The sequence below is a fragment of the Lactuca sativa genome, chromosome 3, assembly GCF_002870075.4.
Source record: "Lactuca sativa cultivar Salinas chromosome 3, Lsat_Salinas_v11, whole genome shotgun sequence".
Taxonomy (NCBI): domain Eukaryota; kingdom Viridiplantae; phylum Streptophyta; class Magnoliopsida; order Asterales; family Asteraceae; genus Lactuca; species Lactuca sativa.
Window position 1 is genome coordinate 145,659,946 of NC_056625.2, and position 21,691 is coordinate 145,681,636.

Below are 21,691 nucleotides of genomic sequence, written 5' to 3' on the forward strand. Positions count from 1 at the left end.
AGCAACAACTTCATCAGCGACAACGTGATCCTCATGATCTTAGTGATCATTTTGTATATTAGACTAATAGTTTGTATATTATGTAGATATACTCTAAAATTATAGAATAGATATCTGATTTGTAATCTTAGTGATTAGGATCAAACTTTACATAGTGGAATTTTCGTTTCTGTAATCGTATATAGTATACTATTAGGGTTAAACCCTAATAAAACATGATGCCTCGCTTTGTGCGTGTAACGAACGACCCAAAAATTTTGTTTTAATATTACTAAAAATCGCATCATCGGATAACATAAACAATAAAAACCATGCAATGAGTAACTCAAATGTCATAGTAACTGTGTCCAAACAAAAACTGTATCAATCATAACATAATCCAAATAAAACTCCCAGGATAAAACTGAGGTTATGGTGTGTGCGATGCCATCATCCCGAGCTCTTCCATTTGCTAGCGTAATTACCTGAAACCAAAACTGAAAACTGTAAGCACAAAGCTTAGTGAGCTCCCCCAAACTACCACATACCATACAATAACATATAAAGCACATACTGGGTCTTGCCTACTGCATTAGACCAAGGTCCGGAAACTGCATCGGACCGAAGTCCGGAAACTAACCAGGGTCTTGCCCTCTACATGGGACCGAAGTCCGAAAACTGCATCGGACCGAAGTCTGAAACTAACTGAGACTTTGTCCCCTGCATCGGACCGAAGTCTGTAACTAACTGCATCGGACCGAAGTCCGGAACTGACTGGGACCTTGTCCCCTGCATCGGACCGAAGTCCGGAACTGACTGAACATAACATAGCATAAACACATAGTAACTAGCATAAACACATATATTGTATACTGCATCAGGCCGAAGTCCGGAACACATAACACAAGGGCATGCTTGAATCACAAAGACGTCAAGCACACTAAACTACTGCATCGGGCCGAAGTCCGGTACTACTGCTAACTAAACGGGCCGATATTGTGGTCATAGACCCGTTCCTACTGGAAGGAAACTCACCTCAAAAGTTGGCTGCTAAAAATCTACTCGGGAACTCTCTACTGCTGCTCCGGTATCTCCCCGGCTACAATTCCCATAAACACACTCAATCAAATACTGATAACTAATCTGAAGGTAAAATGACTATTTTACTCCTGATCAAAGTCAACTCCCTGGACAAAGTCAACTCGCCGAGTCCCTGTCTTCCATTCTAGTCCTCTTCCCGCTTCTACTCGTCGAGTTTGGCAAAGACTCGACGAGTTCTTCTTCGATGCTAACCTCAAGTCTAACTTCATCCGACTCGCCGAGTTGTATAAACAACTTGTCGAGTTCTTCTTCAACATATGAACACTTCCAGTCTGTGACTCGCCGAGTCTGAAGAACAACTCGCCGAGTCATGCGCATGCTATTACTACACAGTCGATTCTAATCGATTCCAGTGCCTCCAAATCATAGATCTGAGCTTCTAGGACTAGTTTTACACGTAAAGTTTCCAACTTTACGTACATGCACAAGAGTATGAAGCTAAAATACCCAAAATCAACACATACTAAGCACTTAGGGTTTGGAACAAGGCCAAGATTGCATAAAGGTGGTTACAATGAGCATATGGGGTTCAATAACGTCCAGATCTAAGGTTTCCATCCAAAGGAGAGTCCATATCTCAAGTTTTGAATCATAAAAGGCTCCAAAGAAGGCATAACAAGCATAAAGGAGGTTTTAATGGAGGAACACATAAGGTTATAACTTCATTACCTGAATGAGAAACAGATGGAAGCTAACTCCTAGATCCCCCTCCTCTTCTATGGACCTTCTTTCCTTCCTTTTCTTCCCAAAGCTTCCAAGCTAGCACAAACACATTCAAACTCAACAATGGGGCTAGGGTTTACAGGGGAAATGTTCTGAGGGTGATAGAGGCGAGGTTGGGGCGCATAAATGCGTTTAAATAGGGTGCAAACCCTTAAAATTAGGGCTTCATCCAGACAGTCAGACTCGCCAAGTCCCAGCGTATGGACTCGTCGAGTAGCCGACTCAAATTGTGTGATCATCCCGTCTCTACTCGACGAGTCGGGTCACAGATTCGTCGAGTACCCCTTAAGAAATGAAAATACTTTATTTAAATCACATATCAGAAATGGGGCGTTAGAACTCTCCCCCACTTATCTTAGACTTCGTCCTCGAAGTCTGTTACTGCTACTGTATCTGAAAATAACTTCGGATGATGCTCCCTCATCTCCCCCTCGGTCTCCCACGTCCACTCTGAACCCTTTCGGTGCTGCCACTGCACCTTCACCAACTGAACCACCTTGTTCCTCATGGTCTTCGCCTTCCGATCTAAGATTGCAACTGGTCTCTCGATATAATTCAGGCTACTATCAACCTGAATATCCTCTAAGGGTACAACTGCTGACTCGTCCACCAAACACTTCATCAACTGTGAAACATGGAAAGTGTTATGGATCTGGCTAAGCTCTGCCGGAAGATACAACCGATAAGCAACCCGGCCCACCCGGGCCAAAACCCTAAACAGACCAATGAATCTGGGGTCTAGCTTGCCCCTCTTCCGAAACCTGATAACACCTTTCCAGGGTGATACCTTCAGGAGGACCATGTCGCCCACCTGAAACTCCAAGTCCGAACACCTCCTGTCGGCGTAAGTCTTTTGCCGACTCTGCGCAGTCTGCAGTCTACTACGAACCTGTTGGATCAACTTTGTGGTCTTGAGCACCCGTTCAGTGCTCCCGATGACTCGCTGACCGACCTCACCCCAACAAATCGGGGCCCTACACTTCCTCCCGTAGAGCATCTCGAAAGGAGGGCGGTCAATGTTAGCGTGATAACTGTTGTTATACGAAAATTCCGCTAACGGAAGATACATATCCCAACTGCCACCGAAATGTAGGACACATGCCCGAAGCATGTCCTCAAGAGTCTGAATCGTCCTCTCGCTCTGCCCGTCCGTCTGGGGGTGGAAAGCGGTACTGAAATGGAGACGAGCCCCCATCTCGTCATGAAACCGCTTCCAAAACCTGGAAGTGAAACGGACGTCTCGATCTGATACTACTGATACAAGCACTCCATTCCGTGCTACTACCTCGTGCACATAAATATCAGCTAGCTTCTCAACCGATATACTCTCCTGGATCAGTATGAAATGCGTGCTCTTAGTCAGCCGATCTACTATGACCCAAATCGAATCAACTCCCTGTGCGGTCTTGGGAAGCTTTGTGATGAAGTCCATGGTGATATCCTCCCATTTCCACACAGGAATGTCTAACGGCTGCATCTTGCCGTGGGGTCTCTGATGCTCCGCCTTGACCTTCCTACATGTCAGGCCGCCTTGACCTTCCTACATGTCAGGCACATTTCCACGTACCAGGCTACGTCCCGCTTCATTCAGGGCCACCAATAATCGGGTCGAAGATCTTTGTACATCTTCGTCGCCCTTGGGTGGATGGAAAATCGAGACTTATGGGCCTCGTCCATCAACATCTGTCGTACTCCGCCCCAGTACGGTACCCAAACCCTCCCATGAAGGGTCCACAATCCCCGACTATCATAATCAAAAGAAGCTACTCGGCCCACGATCCTCTCACACTTCTGCCTCTCCTCCTTGAGGCCCTCGACTTGCGCCTCCCTGATCTGCTCCAACAATGGAGTAATCACTTTCATCCTCAGACATATATCCCTGATCGGGGCCGCTGCTGCCTTGCGGCTCAGGGCGTCGGCCACTACGTTGGCCTTCCCCGGGTGATAAAGGATCTCACAATCGTAATCATTTACCACATCTAACCATCGACGCTGCCTCATGTTAAGATTCGGCTGGTCCATGAGAATTGTTCATGAATGAAGCCCACAAGACACGATACTCCATCCATCCAGGTTCTGATAAAATGTACTTGGATATCAAGCAACATTATTGGTGGCCCAACATGAAGGCAGAGATTGCCACCTATGTTAGCAAATGCCTTACTTGCGCTAAAGTGAAGGTGGAATATCAGAAGCCCTCAGGATTATTACAGCAACCAGTAATTCCCAAGTGGAAATGGGAAAAGATTACTATGGACTTTGTGACTAAAGTACCCAAGACAACTGATGGTTTGGATACCATATGGGTAATAGTTGACAGGTTGACGAAATCCGTTCATTTCCTGCCAATTAAAGAATCCTACAAGATGGAGAGATGGACCAGGATATACATCAAAGAAGTGGTGAGGCTTCATGGAGTGCCAATATCTATCATCTCCGACCGAGATAGTAGATTCACTTCGTGTTTTTGGCAATCACTTAAAACGGCTATGGGAACACATCTAGACATGAGCACTGCTTATCATCCACAAACGGATGGTCAAAGTGAGCGAACCATTCAAACCCTTGAAGACATGCTTCGCGCATGTGTGATAAACTGATGCAAATAGAGAAGAGAGGACCACAGTAAATGTCACACCTAAACCGTTATTGGTGTATTCTAGAAAGGGACCAGGGGTAAAAAGGGGAAACACTATCATTAGTTAGTTATGTAGAGAAGAGAATATATATAGAGAGAATAAGACAGTATGAGGTCATGTTTTAGTTGTTATGATTGTATTGGCTCCTGAAGATTTGTTTCAGTGAGAGAGGGATCATTCCCTGGGCAATCTTCGGATTGAATTATCAATACAAGTTCATTCTCCTTTCATTCATTCATCACATTTCATCATTCCATCTATTTCTTGTTTCTTTTACACTTCATATTCGCATCATTGGTCCGACCTGCCCCTGACCTGCTGCCGGGGAATCCATGGTTGGGACTCGTTCTACCTCTCAACGTTTGGATGATCATGATGCAACTCTTTCTCAACTTCAGATAGACATGGGAGAGATGAAGGTGAATATGGAAACTTTGAACACCAATTTTCAGAAAGAACAACAGGAGAACATCGCGTTTCGTAAGCAAATGTTGACGTGGATGGCCAAATTTGAGAAGACGCCGGTTTCGGAGCGATTCGTTGAAACTGGATCTGGATTTGGTCTAGTCTTTCCATCTCCACCACCGCCTACAAGAGAGCCTTTGTTCCCTTCCGGTGGTGATTCCCGTCTTCCTCCACAGTCTGAGCAGCAATCATCTGGGTTACCTTGGTCGGTGAAGAAAATTAAGCTTCCAGAGTTCAATGGGTTCGATCCTCAAGGATGGATCCAGAAGGCCAATCTCTTCTTCGACATCAATGGTACGCATCCCCAATTTCGTTTACGATTAGCTCAACTGAGTATGGTGGGTGTTGCTCAACATTGGTTTACCATTGTTCTTCAACTTCATTTGTCACTTTCCTGGGAACAGTTCCAAGAGGAACTTCTGCAACGTTTCAGTGGATTAGAAGTTCAAAACCCTTATATCCAGCTGGCTCAAATTCAACAATCTGATTCCATTCTGGAATATATTGATGATTTCGAGTATTTGCTCTCTCTTGTTCCCAAGCTACCGAAAAGACAAGCTATCGGGTATTTTGTGGCGGGGCTCCAGGATGATGTTCGTCGTTGGGTTTGTTTGCAGCGACCCCGTACAACAATGGAAGCAATGTACGTTGCCAACAATGGAAGCAATGTACGTTACACATGATCATTGTATCAATTTGATACAAAATCAGGACCCAATTTGTGTTCGTCCGTATCGTTATCCCCACTTACACAAAACAGAGATTGAAAATCAAGTGAAGGAATTGTTGTCCTTAGGAATGATTCATCCAAGTAAGAGCGCTTATTCTAGCCCAGTGATCTTGGTTCGTAAAACAGATGCATCTTGGAGAATGTGTGTTGATTACAGAGCTTTGAACAAAGCCACTATCCCCGACAAGTTTCCTATTCCGGTAGTCGAAGAGTTACTTGATGAATTACAGGGTGCAAATTTTTTTTCTAAATTGGATCTGAAATCTGGCTACAACCAAATTCGTATGCATCCGGACAGCATTGAAAAAACGGCATTTCGCACACATGAGGGTCATTATGAATACTTGGTTATGCCTTTTGGGTTGATGAATGCTCCTTCTACATTCCAAGCCGTTATGAATGATGTTTTTAGATCCCTCTTGCGGAAGAAGGTAGTAATTTTCTTTGACGATATTCTGGTATACAGTGCCACGTGGGAGGCTCATCTCGCTGATTTGGAGTTGGTTTTTCGTTTATTACAACAACATCAGTTTGTAGCCAATCAAAAGAAGTGTCATTTTGCTCAAACCGTTGTGGATTACTTGGGCCACATCATTAATGGTACAGGAGTTGCTATGGATCCAAGTAAAGTGGAGGCAGTGCTTGGGTGGCCGGCTCCCAAAAATATCAAGGCTCTTAGAGGTTTTCTTGGACTCACGGGGTATTACCGTAAATTTGTCAAAGATTACGGTAGTATTGCTCGACCATTAACAGACCTTACCAAGAAAGATGCTTTTTGTTGGACCAAGGAGGCTCAGCAGGCATTTGAGCAACTCAAACAAGCTTTAGTTTCTGCCCCTGTTTTGGCTCTCCCCAATTTTTCGATTCCGTTTGTCATTGAATGTGACGCTTCGGGAAGGGGAATTGGTGCAGTTCTTATGCAAAACAATCGACCTATTGCTTATTTTAGCAAAGTTCTCAGTGATCGGAATCTTTCTAAGTCTGCTTATGAACGTGAGATTATGGCATTGGTCTTAGCGGTGCAGCATTGGCGTTCGTATCTATTGGGCACAAAGTTTATAGTGTACACCGACCAAAAAAGTCTTAAATTTCTTCTCCACCAGCGCATTACTACTCCGGATCAACAAAACTGGGTGGCCAAGCTTTTGGGATTCAATTTCGATATTTGTTATAAGCCAGGAAGGGAAAATAGAGCTGCCGATGCGTTGTCACGTCACGAAGAGGAAGGCAAATTCAATCAAGGGATCCCTTCTCCCGTTTGGGTACAAGGGGCACAGTTAGTGCAAGAGGCACGACTTGATCCGGAAATACAAAAACTCATTGTGGCATGTGAGCATAATTCACCTCATCCGGTGGGGTACACAGTTAAACAAGGAATTCTTTATTATAAGAACAGATTGGTTATTTCTCGGGCTTCTAAATTTATTCCAGCACTGTTACAAGAGTTTCATACGTCTACTTCGGGAGGGCATTCTGGGTATTACCGTACGTATCGCCGTTTGGCTAACAATTTATATTGGCCCGGTATGATTGGGTGTGTAAAGGCGTTTGTGCGAGCATGTGATGTGTGTCAGCGTTGTAAAGTTAGTTCGCTATTGCCTGGGGGTCTGTTACAACCTTTGGACATTCCAGCTGCTATTTGGGAGGATCTCTATATAGATTTCATCACGGGTCTTCCGAAATCCAAAGGCGTTGATACGATTCTGGTGGTGGTTGATCGGCTATCGAAGTACAGTCATTTTCTTTGTTAAAACATCCGTTTTCCGCAAAATCGGTGGCCGAGTTGTTTGTGCGTGAAGTTATTCGTCATCATGGCATTCCCAAGTCCATTGTAAGTGACCGGGACCCTTTATCTTTAAGTGATTTTTGGAAAGAGATTTTTCGATCACAGGGAACTCAATTGAACATGAGTTCAGCGTATCACCCGGAATCGGATGGGCAAACTGAAGTGATCAATCGTTGTTTGGAGGCATATTTACGTTGTTTTGCTATCGATCAGCCTCGTTCCTGGGCTTCATGGATTCCGTGGGCGGAGTTTTGGTATAACACTACGTTTCATGGGTCAACGGGTGTTTCTCCTTTTGAAGTGGTCTATGGTCGTAAACCACCGTCAGTGGTGCAATTTGAGTCAGGTGAAGTTCGTGTGCCAGCAGTTGCGATCGAATTACAAGATCGTGATGAGGCATTGAAGCAACTGCGTTCTCACTTGTCCCATGCTCAGGCGTTGATGAAAACAGCTGCGGATAAGAAAAGAAGAGAGGTGCATTTCACGGTAGGAGAATGGGTGGACGTGAAGTTAAAACCGTATCGACAAATATCGGTTTCTCGTCGTATTCATCACAAGCTGGCAGCCAAGTTTTTTGGTCCGTTCCAGGTCGTTGAGAGAGTGGGTCCGGTTGCGTACAAATTGCAGTTACCCCCGACTTCAAAGGTACATCCTGTTTTTCACGTGTCTCTCCTCAAGAAAGCGGTGCAAACTCTAGCAGATTTTGTCTTCCCTCCGGAATTGGAATTGAATCAAGATGAGATTTTAGTGCCTAAACGGGTTTTGGCTACCCGACTAATCAAAGATCAACAAGCTGAGTTTGAGCAATGGCTGATTCAGTGGGATGGACAAGGGAAAGAAGAAGCTACATGGGAAGATGCTATCATGATTCAGGGACAGTTTCCAGAGTTGAGTCTTGAGGACAAGACTCATTCTGAAGAAGGGAGTAATGATGCAAATAGAGACGAGAGGACCACAGTAAATGTCACACCTAAACCGTTATTGGTGTATTCTAGAAAGGGACCAGGGGTAAAAAGGGGAAAGACTATCATTAGTTAGTTATGTAGAGAAGAGAATATATAGAGAATAAGATAGTATGAGGTCATGTTTTAGTTGTTATGATTGTATTGGCTCCTGAAGATTTGTTTCAGTGAGAGAGGGATCATTCCCTGGGCAATCTTCGGATTGAATTATCAATACGAGTTCATTCTCCTTTCATTCATTCATCACATTTCATCATTCCATCTATTTCTTGTTTCTTTTACAATTCATATTCGCATCATAAACTTTGGAAAGTCGTGGGATACCCACTTGCCTTTAATTGAATTCTCATACAACAATAGTTATCACTCAAGCATCAAAGTTGCTCCCTTCGAAGCACTATATGGGCGTAAATGCAGATCACCGTTGTGTTGGACGAAGGTAGGTGACACTCAGCTAGCAAGAGGACAGACACCAGGCAATGCATTAACGGGACCAGAAATCATACGTGAAACGACCGAGAAGATAATTCAGATCAGAGCCCGACTACAAGCATCACGAGACCGACAGAAGAGCTACGCTGATAAACGGCAAAAGCCCTTGGAATTTCAAGTCGGGGATCGGGTGTTGTTAAAAGTCTCTCCCTGGAAAAGGGTGATTCGTTTTGGGAAACGGGGAAAACTAAACCCACGATACATTAGACCCTTCGAGATTCTTTCCCGAATCGGTCCAGTGGCTTATAGACTGCAGCTACCCGCCGAGCTCAGCAGTGTACACCCCGTGTTCCATGTTTCCAATTTGAAAAAGTGTTTATCCAAAGAAACTCTCATCATTGCACTTGAAGAAATCGAAATCAATGAGAATCTCATGTTCGTCGAAGAACCAGTCGAAATCATGGACGGGGAGGTGAAGTGTACTAAGCAAAGTCGCATTCCGATTGTGAAAGTTCGGTGGAATGCGAAGCATGGACCAGAATTCACATGGGAACACGAAGACCAGATGAAGCAGAAGTACCCTCACCTGTTCTCACATTCTCAAATATAGCTTTAAAAAGAATTTCGGGACGAAATTCCCTCTAACGGGGGGATGATGTCACAACTAGGAATTTTGATGCTTTGTAAACATTGAACAATGATAACATGGTGATTAAAACTTGAAAGCATGTATGATGCTTATTCAATGACAACAAAATTTCATTAAACACTCTATACCAACACTTCAAATAGTCAACAAAGAATTGGAAACCCTAGAAATCCCGGTTTAGGTCCATCATGGACTAGGATTTCTTTATTGGGCCTAATGGGTCAATAAGCTTCCAAATTGACTATTTTGGGCTTAGAACTCTTAAATGGGCCCTAATTGGGTCCACATTCATGAAACTTAACATTTTGGACCATAATAGATCTAAAATGGACTAGTTTATCCCTAATGGTCCTTATTGTGTCATAACAAATCTAACTAGCCCAAGTGGGCCATGAGACTCATACTTTAATTTATTTTGGGCCGTGAACCATCTCCAAAGACCTATTCAGCCGAAAAATCATCAAAATGGGCCATAATATGGATTTAAGCACAAAAAGGCCCAAATTCTTTCTTTCTTCTCCCTCTCTCGACCCAACTACAAAAAATGAGGGGAAAAGAGTTGACTTTTATATGCCACCTCATATTTGTCCATTGGAAACCCATGCACAAATCCCATACTTCCATGCATGTCAACTCAATTCACACTCTCTTCTCTCCCCTCCTCTTAATTCGGCCGAAACACACACACCTCATCACCATTTCAAAGTTTCTTCAAAACTCTCTCTAAAACTCCTTCACTTTCCTCCAAAATTTCGAGATTCACAATGGGCTACAAGGAGATCTTTTCTTAATATCACTAATCCTTGGTAAGTTGTTGTTTGATCCATACTTTAACTTCTTGATTACCTTAAAAATCTCCTTTAACTCATACAAAAATTCGTGATATTGCTTTTTAGATCACATCTGAGCCAAAGATCTTCCAAGAAGCTTGCTAGGCCAAAAAATCTCACCATTTTCTTTCATTCCTTCTTCAAAACCGAGATCCACAAGAAAATGTGAGTTCATACCCCTCTATTTTCGGTTTTCATATGTTTTATGGGGGAGAATACAAGTAAAATGTGTAGATCTATGTGTTTTTGTATGATATGTGTGATTTCTTGAATTTATTTGATAAATATGTGTGAAAAATCATGATCTAACCATCAATCCAAGTAAACAAATACAGGTCGATAATCAATAGTAATCAAATTCATTTGGGATTAAGTGAGTAATAACAGGCGGCACCAACGTGTGTCGATCGTAGTCTGTAGTTATAATCAAAGATTCCTGAAGGGAGAGCGAGAGTTTTTGTATAGATCTATACGGGGGTGACTCCCACACACCTCAGCTGTTCGCTACAGTTAGACTCGGCCAGTCTAGGTGACAAAATCTTAAGATCAATTCCGACGTTCACTAGAGTGCCAAGACAAACGAACTAGTCATTATCATTCATGGTTATAACGACTCGCATAAATAAATCCAATACTATACGTGTAATCAAGGCAAATCAAAATCATTCGTTGTGATGGAATAACAATTCGAACAGTTATATAATATTTCATTATCAGAAAACATCGGGTTTTCCGGGGGAGATCAACATTTTTCACTTGTAATTTCAATACAAAGCTTCTCATTTATACACGTCTTGAAATCATCATGCATATATTTATGGATCTTCACACTTTATCTAAACAATTGCCGTTTCAGAAAATATCGGATTTTCTGGGTTTTACAATTTACACAAAACATTTTCATATCAAACCTGCTTATGAACTCACCAACATTCTATATGTTGACGTTTTTCAAAATAACTTGTATTCTCAGGTAACACGTAAGCTGAGGAGTAATACCAAGTATGTTAGGGAATTATGCTTTTGGAAAACTATCAAACAATTTATGTTATGGATATGTAATGTTTAAACAATGTACTTGATGTGAACAATGTCAGTTGTGATGTATTGATGCATGGTGATGGTTATGTTATGATTCATGTAAATTCATTGTAATGATATTCAATTTAAGTCACGCAAGCCCTCGAACGTTTCCGTCGTCTGGTTCGGGGGTGTGACAACATGTTCTTCGGGACAGCCTACATCAACTTCAAAAAGGATTATCCTTTATTTCAGAGTTTGGTGCAAAATTCAAATCCATATGTGATCAACTAGCCGCTATTGGCAGTCATGTTGATGATACAGATAAAAACCATTGGTTCTTATGTGGGCTTGGAGCTTCATTTGAAACATTCTCCATTACTTATCGTGCTCTCAAACTAGCTCCAAGCTTTCGTACCCTCGTATCCTAAGCTGAATCTCATGAATTATTTCTAAAAACGATCCATGGAACTACTATTCACACTATTGCTTAAGGTGAACATTATACGCCTTATAAACCTTTTGCACAGGAGAAGAAAAAGAAGGTTGTGTAGGCTATCGTAGTGATAAATTAAAGGGAATTAAATTAAAAGGAATTGTTTAAAGATGATATACTAAATCTTATGGCCCAAATTTAAAAGTCCAAAGTTATTTCCAAATGACGTAAGACATCTTTTATCACGATAATACTAAAATTAAAGACTCAGTGTTTATCAAAACTATAGGTCAGTTACTCTAATCGGGTGCCAACGCAATTTTTTTTTTGTCAAATCGGCATTCTTCAATCATTAATGAAGTGGTTAGCAATGAACAATCAACTTTTATTAATGGGCGTCAAGTTTTATATGGTCCTTTAATGATAAACAAGATTGTTGGCTGGTATAAAGAAGAAATCGACGGTGTTTAGGTAGACATCAAAAGAGCTTGCGATTCGTTGTCATGAGACTTTCTTGTTGATGCTAAAACAAGATTTGGTTTGCGTGTAAGTGGCGCATTAGGTTTATGGCAGCACTAACTTCTTCATTGGCTTCTATTTCGCCAAGAATTTTGCATCCGCCCCCGATTAGACTAATTCACTTATAGTCTTTGATAAAAGTTAGGACTTTAAGTTTAGGCATAACCGTAATAATATAGGGATCACACACTTTAAGAATACCATTGGGCTCTTGGAATTCGGCCATAAGATTCACTAACCTTCTCCAATGAAGTCCCACTTTAAGAATATCATTGGACTCTTGGAATTCGGCCATAAGATTCACTAAACCTTCTCCAATGAAGTCCCAAACCATGTAGTGTTCCTTCGTCCTTTTCGCTCCAAACCTTTTTAATGGCACGTGTCAATTGTTGGATAGGGGCCCATTCCATGTCATCTTCATGTTTTTGTTTTCAAAATGTTTGAAATGGTTGCTTACTGTTCTTGGAGATTTGAATTGTGGGTGTGTGGTTTACCGATGAGTTGTTTTCCACTATAAATGATGAAAAGATTATGACATTTTCATGATCTATAAGTCATTTCTTGGCCATTACCAATATGGTTGGAAATGAAAACCGATGTTTATTAAAGGACATTCAATTTTCAACACTCCAATGTTAAAAGACCGTCTAAACTGCGGTGATCTTTAATAATTGATGATTATTAATTGATAACCGAATAAATGGTTGCCAATGATCTTGAAAATATTATAATCAAAATTAAAAAAGTTTGGAGTGAAAAAGTCGAAATTAAACTACGTGGAGTTTTGAAGAAAAGAAGTGATAGGTCTGATATAGCGGATTATACACTACTTCAAAACCTATGTTTGAATGAAAATTTTCAGAACTCGTTTTCGGCTCATTATGTGACTAACTAATGTAACTTATTAAATAAAAATCTCTAATATCAAATATTAGATTTGTAACAGATACCTCTGGTTGTGTTATTATTATTATTATTATTATTATTATTATTATTATTATTATTATTATTATATTTTATTTTAGTTGAAATTGGTTAACCCTAAACTTTAGATTTTACAAATTCAAGTGAATTACCAAAGATGCATCAATTGAGAGAGACTACAAATGTCTTAATTCATTTAAATTTGGTTCTTCCAAATATTAGTTAAATAAGAAAATAGTACCAAGTAGGAGACTGGCCATTTAATTAGACTAACTGGATACTAAAATAAATTATCCTCAAGTTAGTTGTAGTGGCTGAAAAAAGATTGTTTATTAAGAAATCATACATCTTATAACAATAGTAATTGCTATTTATTTTTGAAAGTAAAAAGAGTAAATAAAATGTTGAATGGAAGTACCTTAAATATTAAAAAATTACTTATCACTAATGATAAAATAAATCATAGTTATTAAATGGTTGGTTTGACCAGATCAGTGGTCATTGTCAGTGGAGGTGAAGATATAACAAAAAGAAAGCCAAAAAAGATTAAATTATTTTTTTTATCATCAAACATTTAATAATAACATCAAATCAATTTTTATTTTGTCCGTACTTTAGTCTTTCATATTAAGATTATTTTTTTTTCAGAAAAATGACCATTTTCTCTTTCTCTTCTCCATTTTTCCCCTTCTTTTTCCAATAAAAACCTAAAGTTAAACCAAAACCTTAAAATAAAGTAAATAACCAAGAGAACACTTTCAAGAATCAAGCTTATATGTTTTCAATCTCAAGAAGTATATTCATCGAGTTTAAAACAATATTTAAATTATTTATGATTTTTATTTTACTTAAATAAAAATTTAAAAACCACAAAAAGTCTGTTTAATATTTTAATTATTTCTACATTACTTTTTTTTAAAATAATTTTCTGCTAAATCCCACTACTATATATATATATATATATATATATATATATATATATATATATATATATATATATATATATATATATACACTACAATTTTGTGGTTCACAAGAACACTAACCATGCATACAACCTCTATAAATATCACAAACACCATGCATTTTAAGCATCTTCATTCTTATCAATTGCCTATTTCTCTATCTAACACTCATTTTTTCACACACACACATACTCCATGGCTCTAAAAAACTTAACCCTAGTTACTTTCATCCTCATTTTAACCATAACCCTTCAGATTCACTATCTTGATGCAAGAAACTTAAAACAAAACAACATCAGCCAACTTAATGCAATTGAAGCTCTACAGACAAAACCTATCTCAACTAACACTACAGTCGAGTCTCAGCCACCACCACCACCACCACCACCGCGAAGTGCTCAAGACTTCCGGCCAACAACACCTGGCCACAGCCCTGGGGCGGGGCATTCTATTCACAACTAGGTCAAGTGAAACTTATATAGTTATATATTTGTAAACTCATTTCAGCATTTTATATCTTGTATTAATGTAATGTCATGTAATTATAGTTTTATTTTTATCTAAAAGGATATAAATTGCAAGAAGATATAAACAAGAAAACTTACCTGATTGAAAGTCTGAAACTATTCCATAAAGTGTTAAAGAAACAATACAGCAGTCAAGCTGTAGTAACTTAGAAATCCAAAAGTAATTGAGGAAGTATCCTTTCCAGATGAGTTGCTTCAATTTTATTTCCACCTTCAGCTTCAGCAATAGTAGCAGCTCTATGAACTGCTTCTGCATTGACAAAATAAAAACTTTTTATAAACTACACAGGAAATAAGTATACATCACAAATGGATACATATGCAGTTTTCTTTATGCTAACAGTAGCTATAATCAAGGTGGATTAACCTGAAACAAAGAGGCGAAGTTTTTCACAACTCAGCTTCACAGCATTTGAATTGGCTGCAACAAGAGTAGATTGTAATCATGATTTGTAGAAATCAAGCAAAAATAAATTGAAAAAAAAAAAAAAAAAAAAACATGTTAGAATACATTGGAGATAAATCATTTGAAATCTAGAAGAACAATTTTATCTTAAAACTATCAGAAAGAAGAAGTGGTACTGGATTTTGTATCTAATTCAAAGTAACACCATTAATTTAACTTGAAAAGGATCCTTACCAGAAGTAGGTCGGTTTTTCTTGGATGTTCCAGCTCCTTCCTGCACAACAAAATCATATACACTCAAGAAACGGAGCTAATTTATGCAAATCAAGACACATGAAACATAAAATACAGAATCGATTGTTCACACAAAAGTGGCGAAGTTTTGGAACAACTTCGATTAAACTTAGCATGATAAATAACAGCGTTTCACACAATCTAGACGCTAAAATTGAACAGAAGATGTTTTCGAGAGCTGAAGTTATGATAATCAAATGTGTTCTACCTCGCCCTTGGAAATCTCGTCGTCGACGTTCTTCTCCCGCTCTGAAACGGAAACGGAAACAAACGTATTTCGGTAAATACAAAAATCGTATCGGAATTTGAGAGTTTAAGCAGAAAATCTCAATCGGAAGTAGATCGATTGTAATAGAAATCTAACCGATTGCTTTTTTGCTCCACACCGTTTTGAAAATTGCGTAAATCAAATCCTGTTAATTTCACAATAAAACCGAACTTCACGTATTATCTAAAAACATATCGTAAACAGAAATCAAACACAAGTTTAGGGTTTCATTTCACCTGATCAAAATTGTTCTCCATGGTGGAACAACGAAGGATGAACGATACGATCTGAAGAAAGAACGAAATAATTAGAGGGACCAAACTTATCAATTTGACAAACTATTGTGGCCAATTTCAAATCACCAAAAGTTTACTATTCTTCACTTATTTCACAATTACTATATATATATATATATATATATATATATATATATATATATATATATATATATATATATATATATATATATATATATATATATATATATATATATATATATATATATATATATATATATATATATATATATATATATATATATATATATATATTAAATTGGTTTTGTCATTAGTATTTAAGTTTTCTAACAAGATTAGGTATGTATAAGTATATTAACGAGTTACACAGCAGTAAAGTGTAGAAAGTATTATTATATAGAGTAAATTGCAAAAATGGTCCCTGTGGTATGCAAATTTTTGGGGTTTTAGTCCAAACAGTAACTTTTTTGGTTTCGTAGTCCTTTTGGAGTGGTTTGTATGTGAAAATGGTCCCTCCGAAAATTGAAATGACTATAATACCCTTGGGGTATTTATTTTTCATTTTTCTTTCATTATTCTTAAAATTTAATATTTATTTATTTATTTTAACAATTAAAAAAATAAAAAAGGTCCCACCTCTCTCTCTCTCTCTCTCTCTCTCTCTCTCCTATACGAAGCACCCTCCCAGTTCATCTTCTCCAACCTATTCTTCTTTACTCGTTTACCCTTAACTCTTTTTTTCTCTCTATTGCAATGGTCGTGTTCTTACTGAAATTAAATTAGTGGATCTTCTTCTCCATCCTCACCAGAGCATACTCCGATTCCAATTTAGGGTCCTCAATTTAATGGAGCTTCTTAGTAAGGATCTGTTTTCGATGAAGAAACAAACGGACAGAAGGAAAATCAGGATTCTCCGGTGAGGCTGAGAGATCACGAAAAAGGGCAGGCGTCGACCTCCGACGACCCTCGTAGGTTCAATCTCCGTCTGATCGGGAGGGAGAAGTACGAACGAAATCAGAAAATGAGGTGGTCCGGTGGGGTTTAACAGATTGCGAAGAGGGAATAATTGATCGCAGACGAGCCATCATCTTTGCCCTAGTCATCGTCTTCATCTGATTGGAATGGATATCGTACAGAGTGGTCAAAAGTGGTGGTTCGGCGGCGACTGAAATCGATGAAGAAGAAGAGGGGTTGTTGGATTTCCGACAGCCCTTCTCTTGTCTGTTCGTTTCTGGCTAAGGCGAAAAGGGAAGGGAAGACTTCGGCCCTCACCTGTTTGAGAAAGAACTAGATAAAATCAGAAGTCGAGTGGAGGCATAGGACCTCGTCTTCATCAGATTGAAGGAGAAGAAAATGAGAGCAAGGACATGGGGTGTTTGGGGGTTGAGCTTCGACGGGAATGGATCTGTTGGAGGTTGGGATGGAGGCATAAGCTCCTCTCTCTCATCTTCGTGTTTTCCAGCGATCGGAGGACCACCCACCTCCGGTGTGTGAGTCTTGGCAGTCTAATGAAGAAGAAATGGGGACAAAAATAGCAAGTATCAGGGGTGTCTGTATGGTGCTAAACGAAGAAGAAAACAGGAGAGAGAGAGAGAGAGAGAGAGAGAGAGAGAGAGAGAGAGAGAGAGAGAGGTGGGACCTTTTTTATTTTTTTAATTGTTAAAATAAATAAATAAATATTAAATTTTAAGAATAATGAAAGAAAAATGAAAAATAAATACCCCAAGGGTATTATAGTCATTTCAATTTTCGGAGGGACCATTTTCACATACAAACCACTCCAAAAGGACTACGAAACCAAAAAAGTTACTGTTTGGACTAAAACCCCAAAAATTTGCATACCACAGGGACCATTTTTGCAATTTACTCTATTATATATAAAAAAGATAAAAAGATATAGTATAATAAAACCATACCCCACAAAATTAAGTCACTTTCATCCAATGATTTTTCAAAAACAATATTAAAAGTTTAAAGTTTAAAAATTAAAACTACAGCCTAGCATAATGCATAATAAAGAATCTTATTCTGTTTGTCTCTTGTTAAACTATTAACCACTTTTCCAATGTTATAAATGTAGTGAGAGTGTGAGGCTTCCAAAGGTTATGGAGCCAACTATGAAATTTCTTAAAAAGGAAAAAATATATAATTTTTTAAATTACACCATGAATACAAATGTCGGCATTCATTTTTTATGTTTTGACTTCTTTTTAGTAAACTAATTGCAACTTGCTTTGTTAATGTTAAGAGTGGTAGGGTCACATCGACGATTGATTAGTAATTTTATAATTTAAAATCGATTATTGCTTCTTTATATCCTTGACCATGAATTTTTCCGAAAGGCCAAATATAAAAATTTGGCGATAAATCAATAATCGTGTTTTATTTTAAGAAAATCAAGATCCACTAATGGTGTGTTTGGTTAATGGTGTTTTTGGTTGTGGAAAATTTTCCTAGTTTTCCAAAAAAACGGAAATTTTGAAAATACATTTGGTTCGTTCAGTTTTCCAAAATTTTCCAAGAAAATGAAAATTTTTAGTTTTCCAAATTGTATGTAAATTAGAAAATTGATTTTTATAGTTTTCCAAAGTTTTCCAAAATTTTCAAGATGGAAAATGAAAACTCCCCCGGTTTCAACCAAAACGCGTTTTCTAAAATTTTCATTGAAAATTGAAAGCGAAAACTCAACTCTATTTTCTGAAAACATTTTCTTAGAAAATAAAAACAGTTTTCTACAACCAAACGCACCCTAAATTTGTGGTTTGGGAGTTGAGTATAAAGTTGTTGTTTGATGTAGAAGTCAACTCCACTAGTCAAGATAGAAGTCAAAACATGAAGAAAAAAAAAGTCAATAAATTGATAGGTTGACATATATAAAAACATAGGAGTGATTGAGACTAATCATAGTTGGTCAAATTCAAAAGATATTTGGTCAAACTATGACTCTGTGTAAGCCATTCATTGAAAAGCGCATTTTGCTATTTTATGATAGAATATTAATTGATAATTTACAAGAAAAAGAAACACTACAAGTAGTAGAAATAACTTTCAAGGACTTAAACAAGTTTCAACAAAGATTTATATGCATAACACAAGCTAACAAATCAATGTTTAAACTGTTTTCCAAAGGTAATCAATGTAAAAGAACATATAAAGATTACACAGACAGTTGTATTTCACTTAATTTTGTCATCTTTTCTCAACCATCAAACCTAAAATTATAATTTATAAAAATGACTCAGTGGAAAGGACTAAGAATCTATTTGGTGGTGGTGATAATTGACAATTTGATAAAGCTACTTCCTTTGATATTATAACTTACAAAATCTAAGCATCAGTCACATCTAACATTCTAAAATAAATGATTTTGCATAATCATTTAATCATCACCTAAAAATAGTGCAAATTCTATGGCTAGTAAGCATTCAAGGAGTCAAGAGTCAAGACCACTAATGGCTTCACTAAAAGATTTGCATAAAAAATGAAATTAATCAAAGGACCTAAATTTTCTACATTAATATCATTTCCTTAATAACTTGAATACCTGATACTATAAATACCAGAAGAGTAGAATAACATTCCATATTGCTTCCATAACCCTTTCTCATTTTCACAATCTGTTTTTAACTTTTAAAGCTTGTTTTTGTGTAGTTAGTTAGTCATGGTACATTTCCAGATATACCCTTGTGTTTTTTTCCTTCTGATAATCAGTTTCCATGGATTAATCCCATTGTTTGAGGGAAGAAAACTAAAAGATGTTACTGCCTTTAGGCCTACAACACCAGGGAATAGTCCAGGAGCAGGGCATTCTTTCACTGAAAACAGACCTTATTTCAGATCAAAAGAAGTAGAAAGTAAAGATTCTGGAATTCATCATCCAAATTCAGAATCTGCAACTGGTTTTAGGCCTACAAAACCAGGAAACAGCCCTGGTGCTGGTCATTCTATACACAATCAAACTGCTATGCCATAAGCGTATAATGCCAAAAAAGTATAGATAGATGTAAGGGAAAATGAAATTGATTGTTGTTATATCTATTGTGCATTGTGAATGTCTCTTGCAGTTGCAGAGATCAGTTGTTATTTCAAAATTTCAATCGCTGTAATGTAACTGCGATAATGGTGTTTAATAAATGTTAGAATGTACATATCTCCTTCAATTCGTGTAGTAGATGTAGGATTATCAAACGCAAAAAGCAAACAAAAAGATGGAAGATGTAATATATGATATGTCGAATCAAACATGCAAAGGAATTAGTGTATCAATTTTGGATGAGAAAAGTTACAGCTTTCAACAACGCATACTTACATTATTTTAATCATATGTAACCATTGCGCTCTTTTCCGTAAGTTTACTGAACCTTTTTACGAACCCTAAAAGTAAACCAGCGCAATGGTTGACGCTAATTGTTAACGAAAACCAAATAATGTTAACAGCATCAAGTTGATCGATCGTTATTCGCTATATAAACAATTTAAGTACGAATTTCTGATTTGTGATACGTGTAAGCAAAACTAAATAGCTGATCGCGAAAAAACCCTAACCTGCAAAGTTGGGGAACTTCTGATTGAAAGTCTCCGTTTATGGAGCTTATGGATTTCCTCCGAGTTATTCATCACCACATTTGAAGAACATTAAAGCATATCGATGAATCTTGGATTTTAGAAGGTATACACTATAATTTTTATTTTATTTTTATTAATTTTTTTGTAAGCTATAAAACTTGATGTACAAATCAAAAATGCATAAAACATAAAAAAGGATTGGATGCGTTAATTATGGATATAATTTGTTACTTAAATTTTAAGTTTTAAATAATACAAGTACTAAAACTCTAGGTACAAGCTTTCTATGCAAAAACAAACTAATATTTAAAAAAAAAAAAAAAAATTCAATAAAAATAATTATGTTTTTATAAAAATCCATTTTGAGGGGCTGCATTTTTATATCTCAAATCGAACATTATTTTAGTAATTTGTTACAATTTTAACCACTTAACCGAATAATTGACTTGTCAAAACAGATACATCAACATATTAGGTCAATTGATAACCTGATTGACCGGTTAATTGGTCGGAATTGTAACAAATTGATAAAAATAATGTCCAATTTAAGACAAAAAAACAATGTTAAAATCAATTTTTTTTTTGAAAATTTAGTGATTTTTGTAAATTTTTCATACAATATATATATATATATATATATATATATATATATATATATATATATATATATATATATATATATATATATATATATAAATAACGAATTTTGATAACAAATACCTTAAAATATTATTAATTTTATTAAATATTATACTTACCACCATTTAATATGGAAATATATTTCATTTCTCTTAAATATATTGATTGTACTCGATTAGCATAAATTAAGGTATTTACATTATGCACTTATGGTAACTAATAAACTAAGGACCCGTTTGATAGTTTATGTTCGGGAAAGTGTTGTATAGGAAAGTGATGTATAAGAAAGTTTTCTGACTGGGAAAGAAACATGTTGTTTGATTGTACATCTGATCGACTGTGCTGAAGGATGAAAAATAACAATATTACCCTGTTGTTCTATACTGTGATGGATGAAGTTGCTGTATAATTATAAAAACATATAAATTGTTATAGAAAATCAAAATTACATAATAATCATTTAAATTCCAAATAGAATGTCCATCAAGTTGTTTTTAGTTTTTTTTCAAGTTAATGTTACGTCGTTATTCTTTCTGGCAATTTTTTTTTATATAACTCAACATGTGATTCTTGA

At 37.3% G+C, this 21,691-nt stretch overlaps 1 protein-coding gene across 3 annotated transcripts; it reads right to left on the minus strand.

The window, feature by feature from the left end:
* Positions 1-245: 245 nt before the first annotated feature.
* On the minus strand, positions 246-20,612 carry LOC111881379 (protein MHF2 homolog). Of its 3 annotated transcripts, none has more exons than XM_023877781.2 (8): positions 20,458-20,612; positions 15,892-15,942; positions 15,752-15,800; positions 15,596-15,636; positions 15,328-15,367; positions 15,055-15,108; positions 14,766-14,931; positions 246-464 (listed from the first exon to the last, which is right to left on the minus strand). In XM_023877781.2, exons 1-7 carry the CDS (start codon positions 20,527-20,529, stop codon positions 14,834-14,836), a joined length of 405 nt encoding a protein of 134 aa, XP_023733549.1. In that variant the 5' UTR covers positions 20,530-20,612; the 3' UTR covers positions 246-464; positions 14,766-14,833. The 3 variants fall into 3 exon arrangements, with proteins under 3 accessions (XP_023733549.1, XP_023733543.1, XP_052625369.1); XM_023877775.3 differs by having other exon boundaries at positions 14,766-14,937; positions 20,458-20,609; XM_052769409.1 differs by lacking the exon at positions 20,458-20,612 and adding an exon at positions 20,222-20,245 and having other exon boundaries at positions 14,766-14,937.
* Between the last annotated feature and the right edge of the window lie 1,079 nt (positions 20,613-21,691).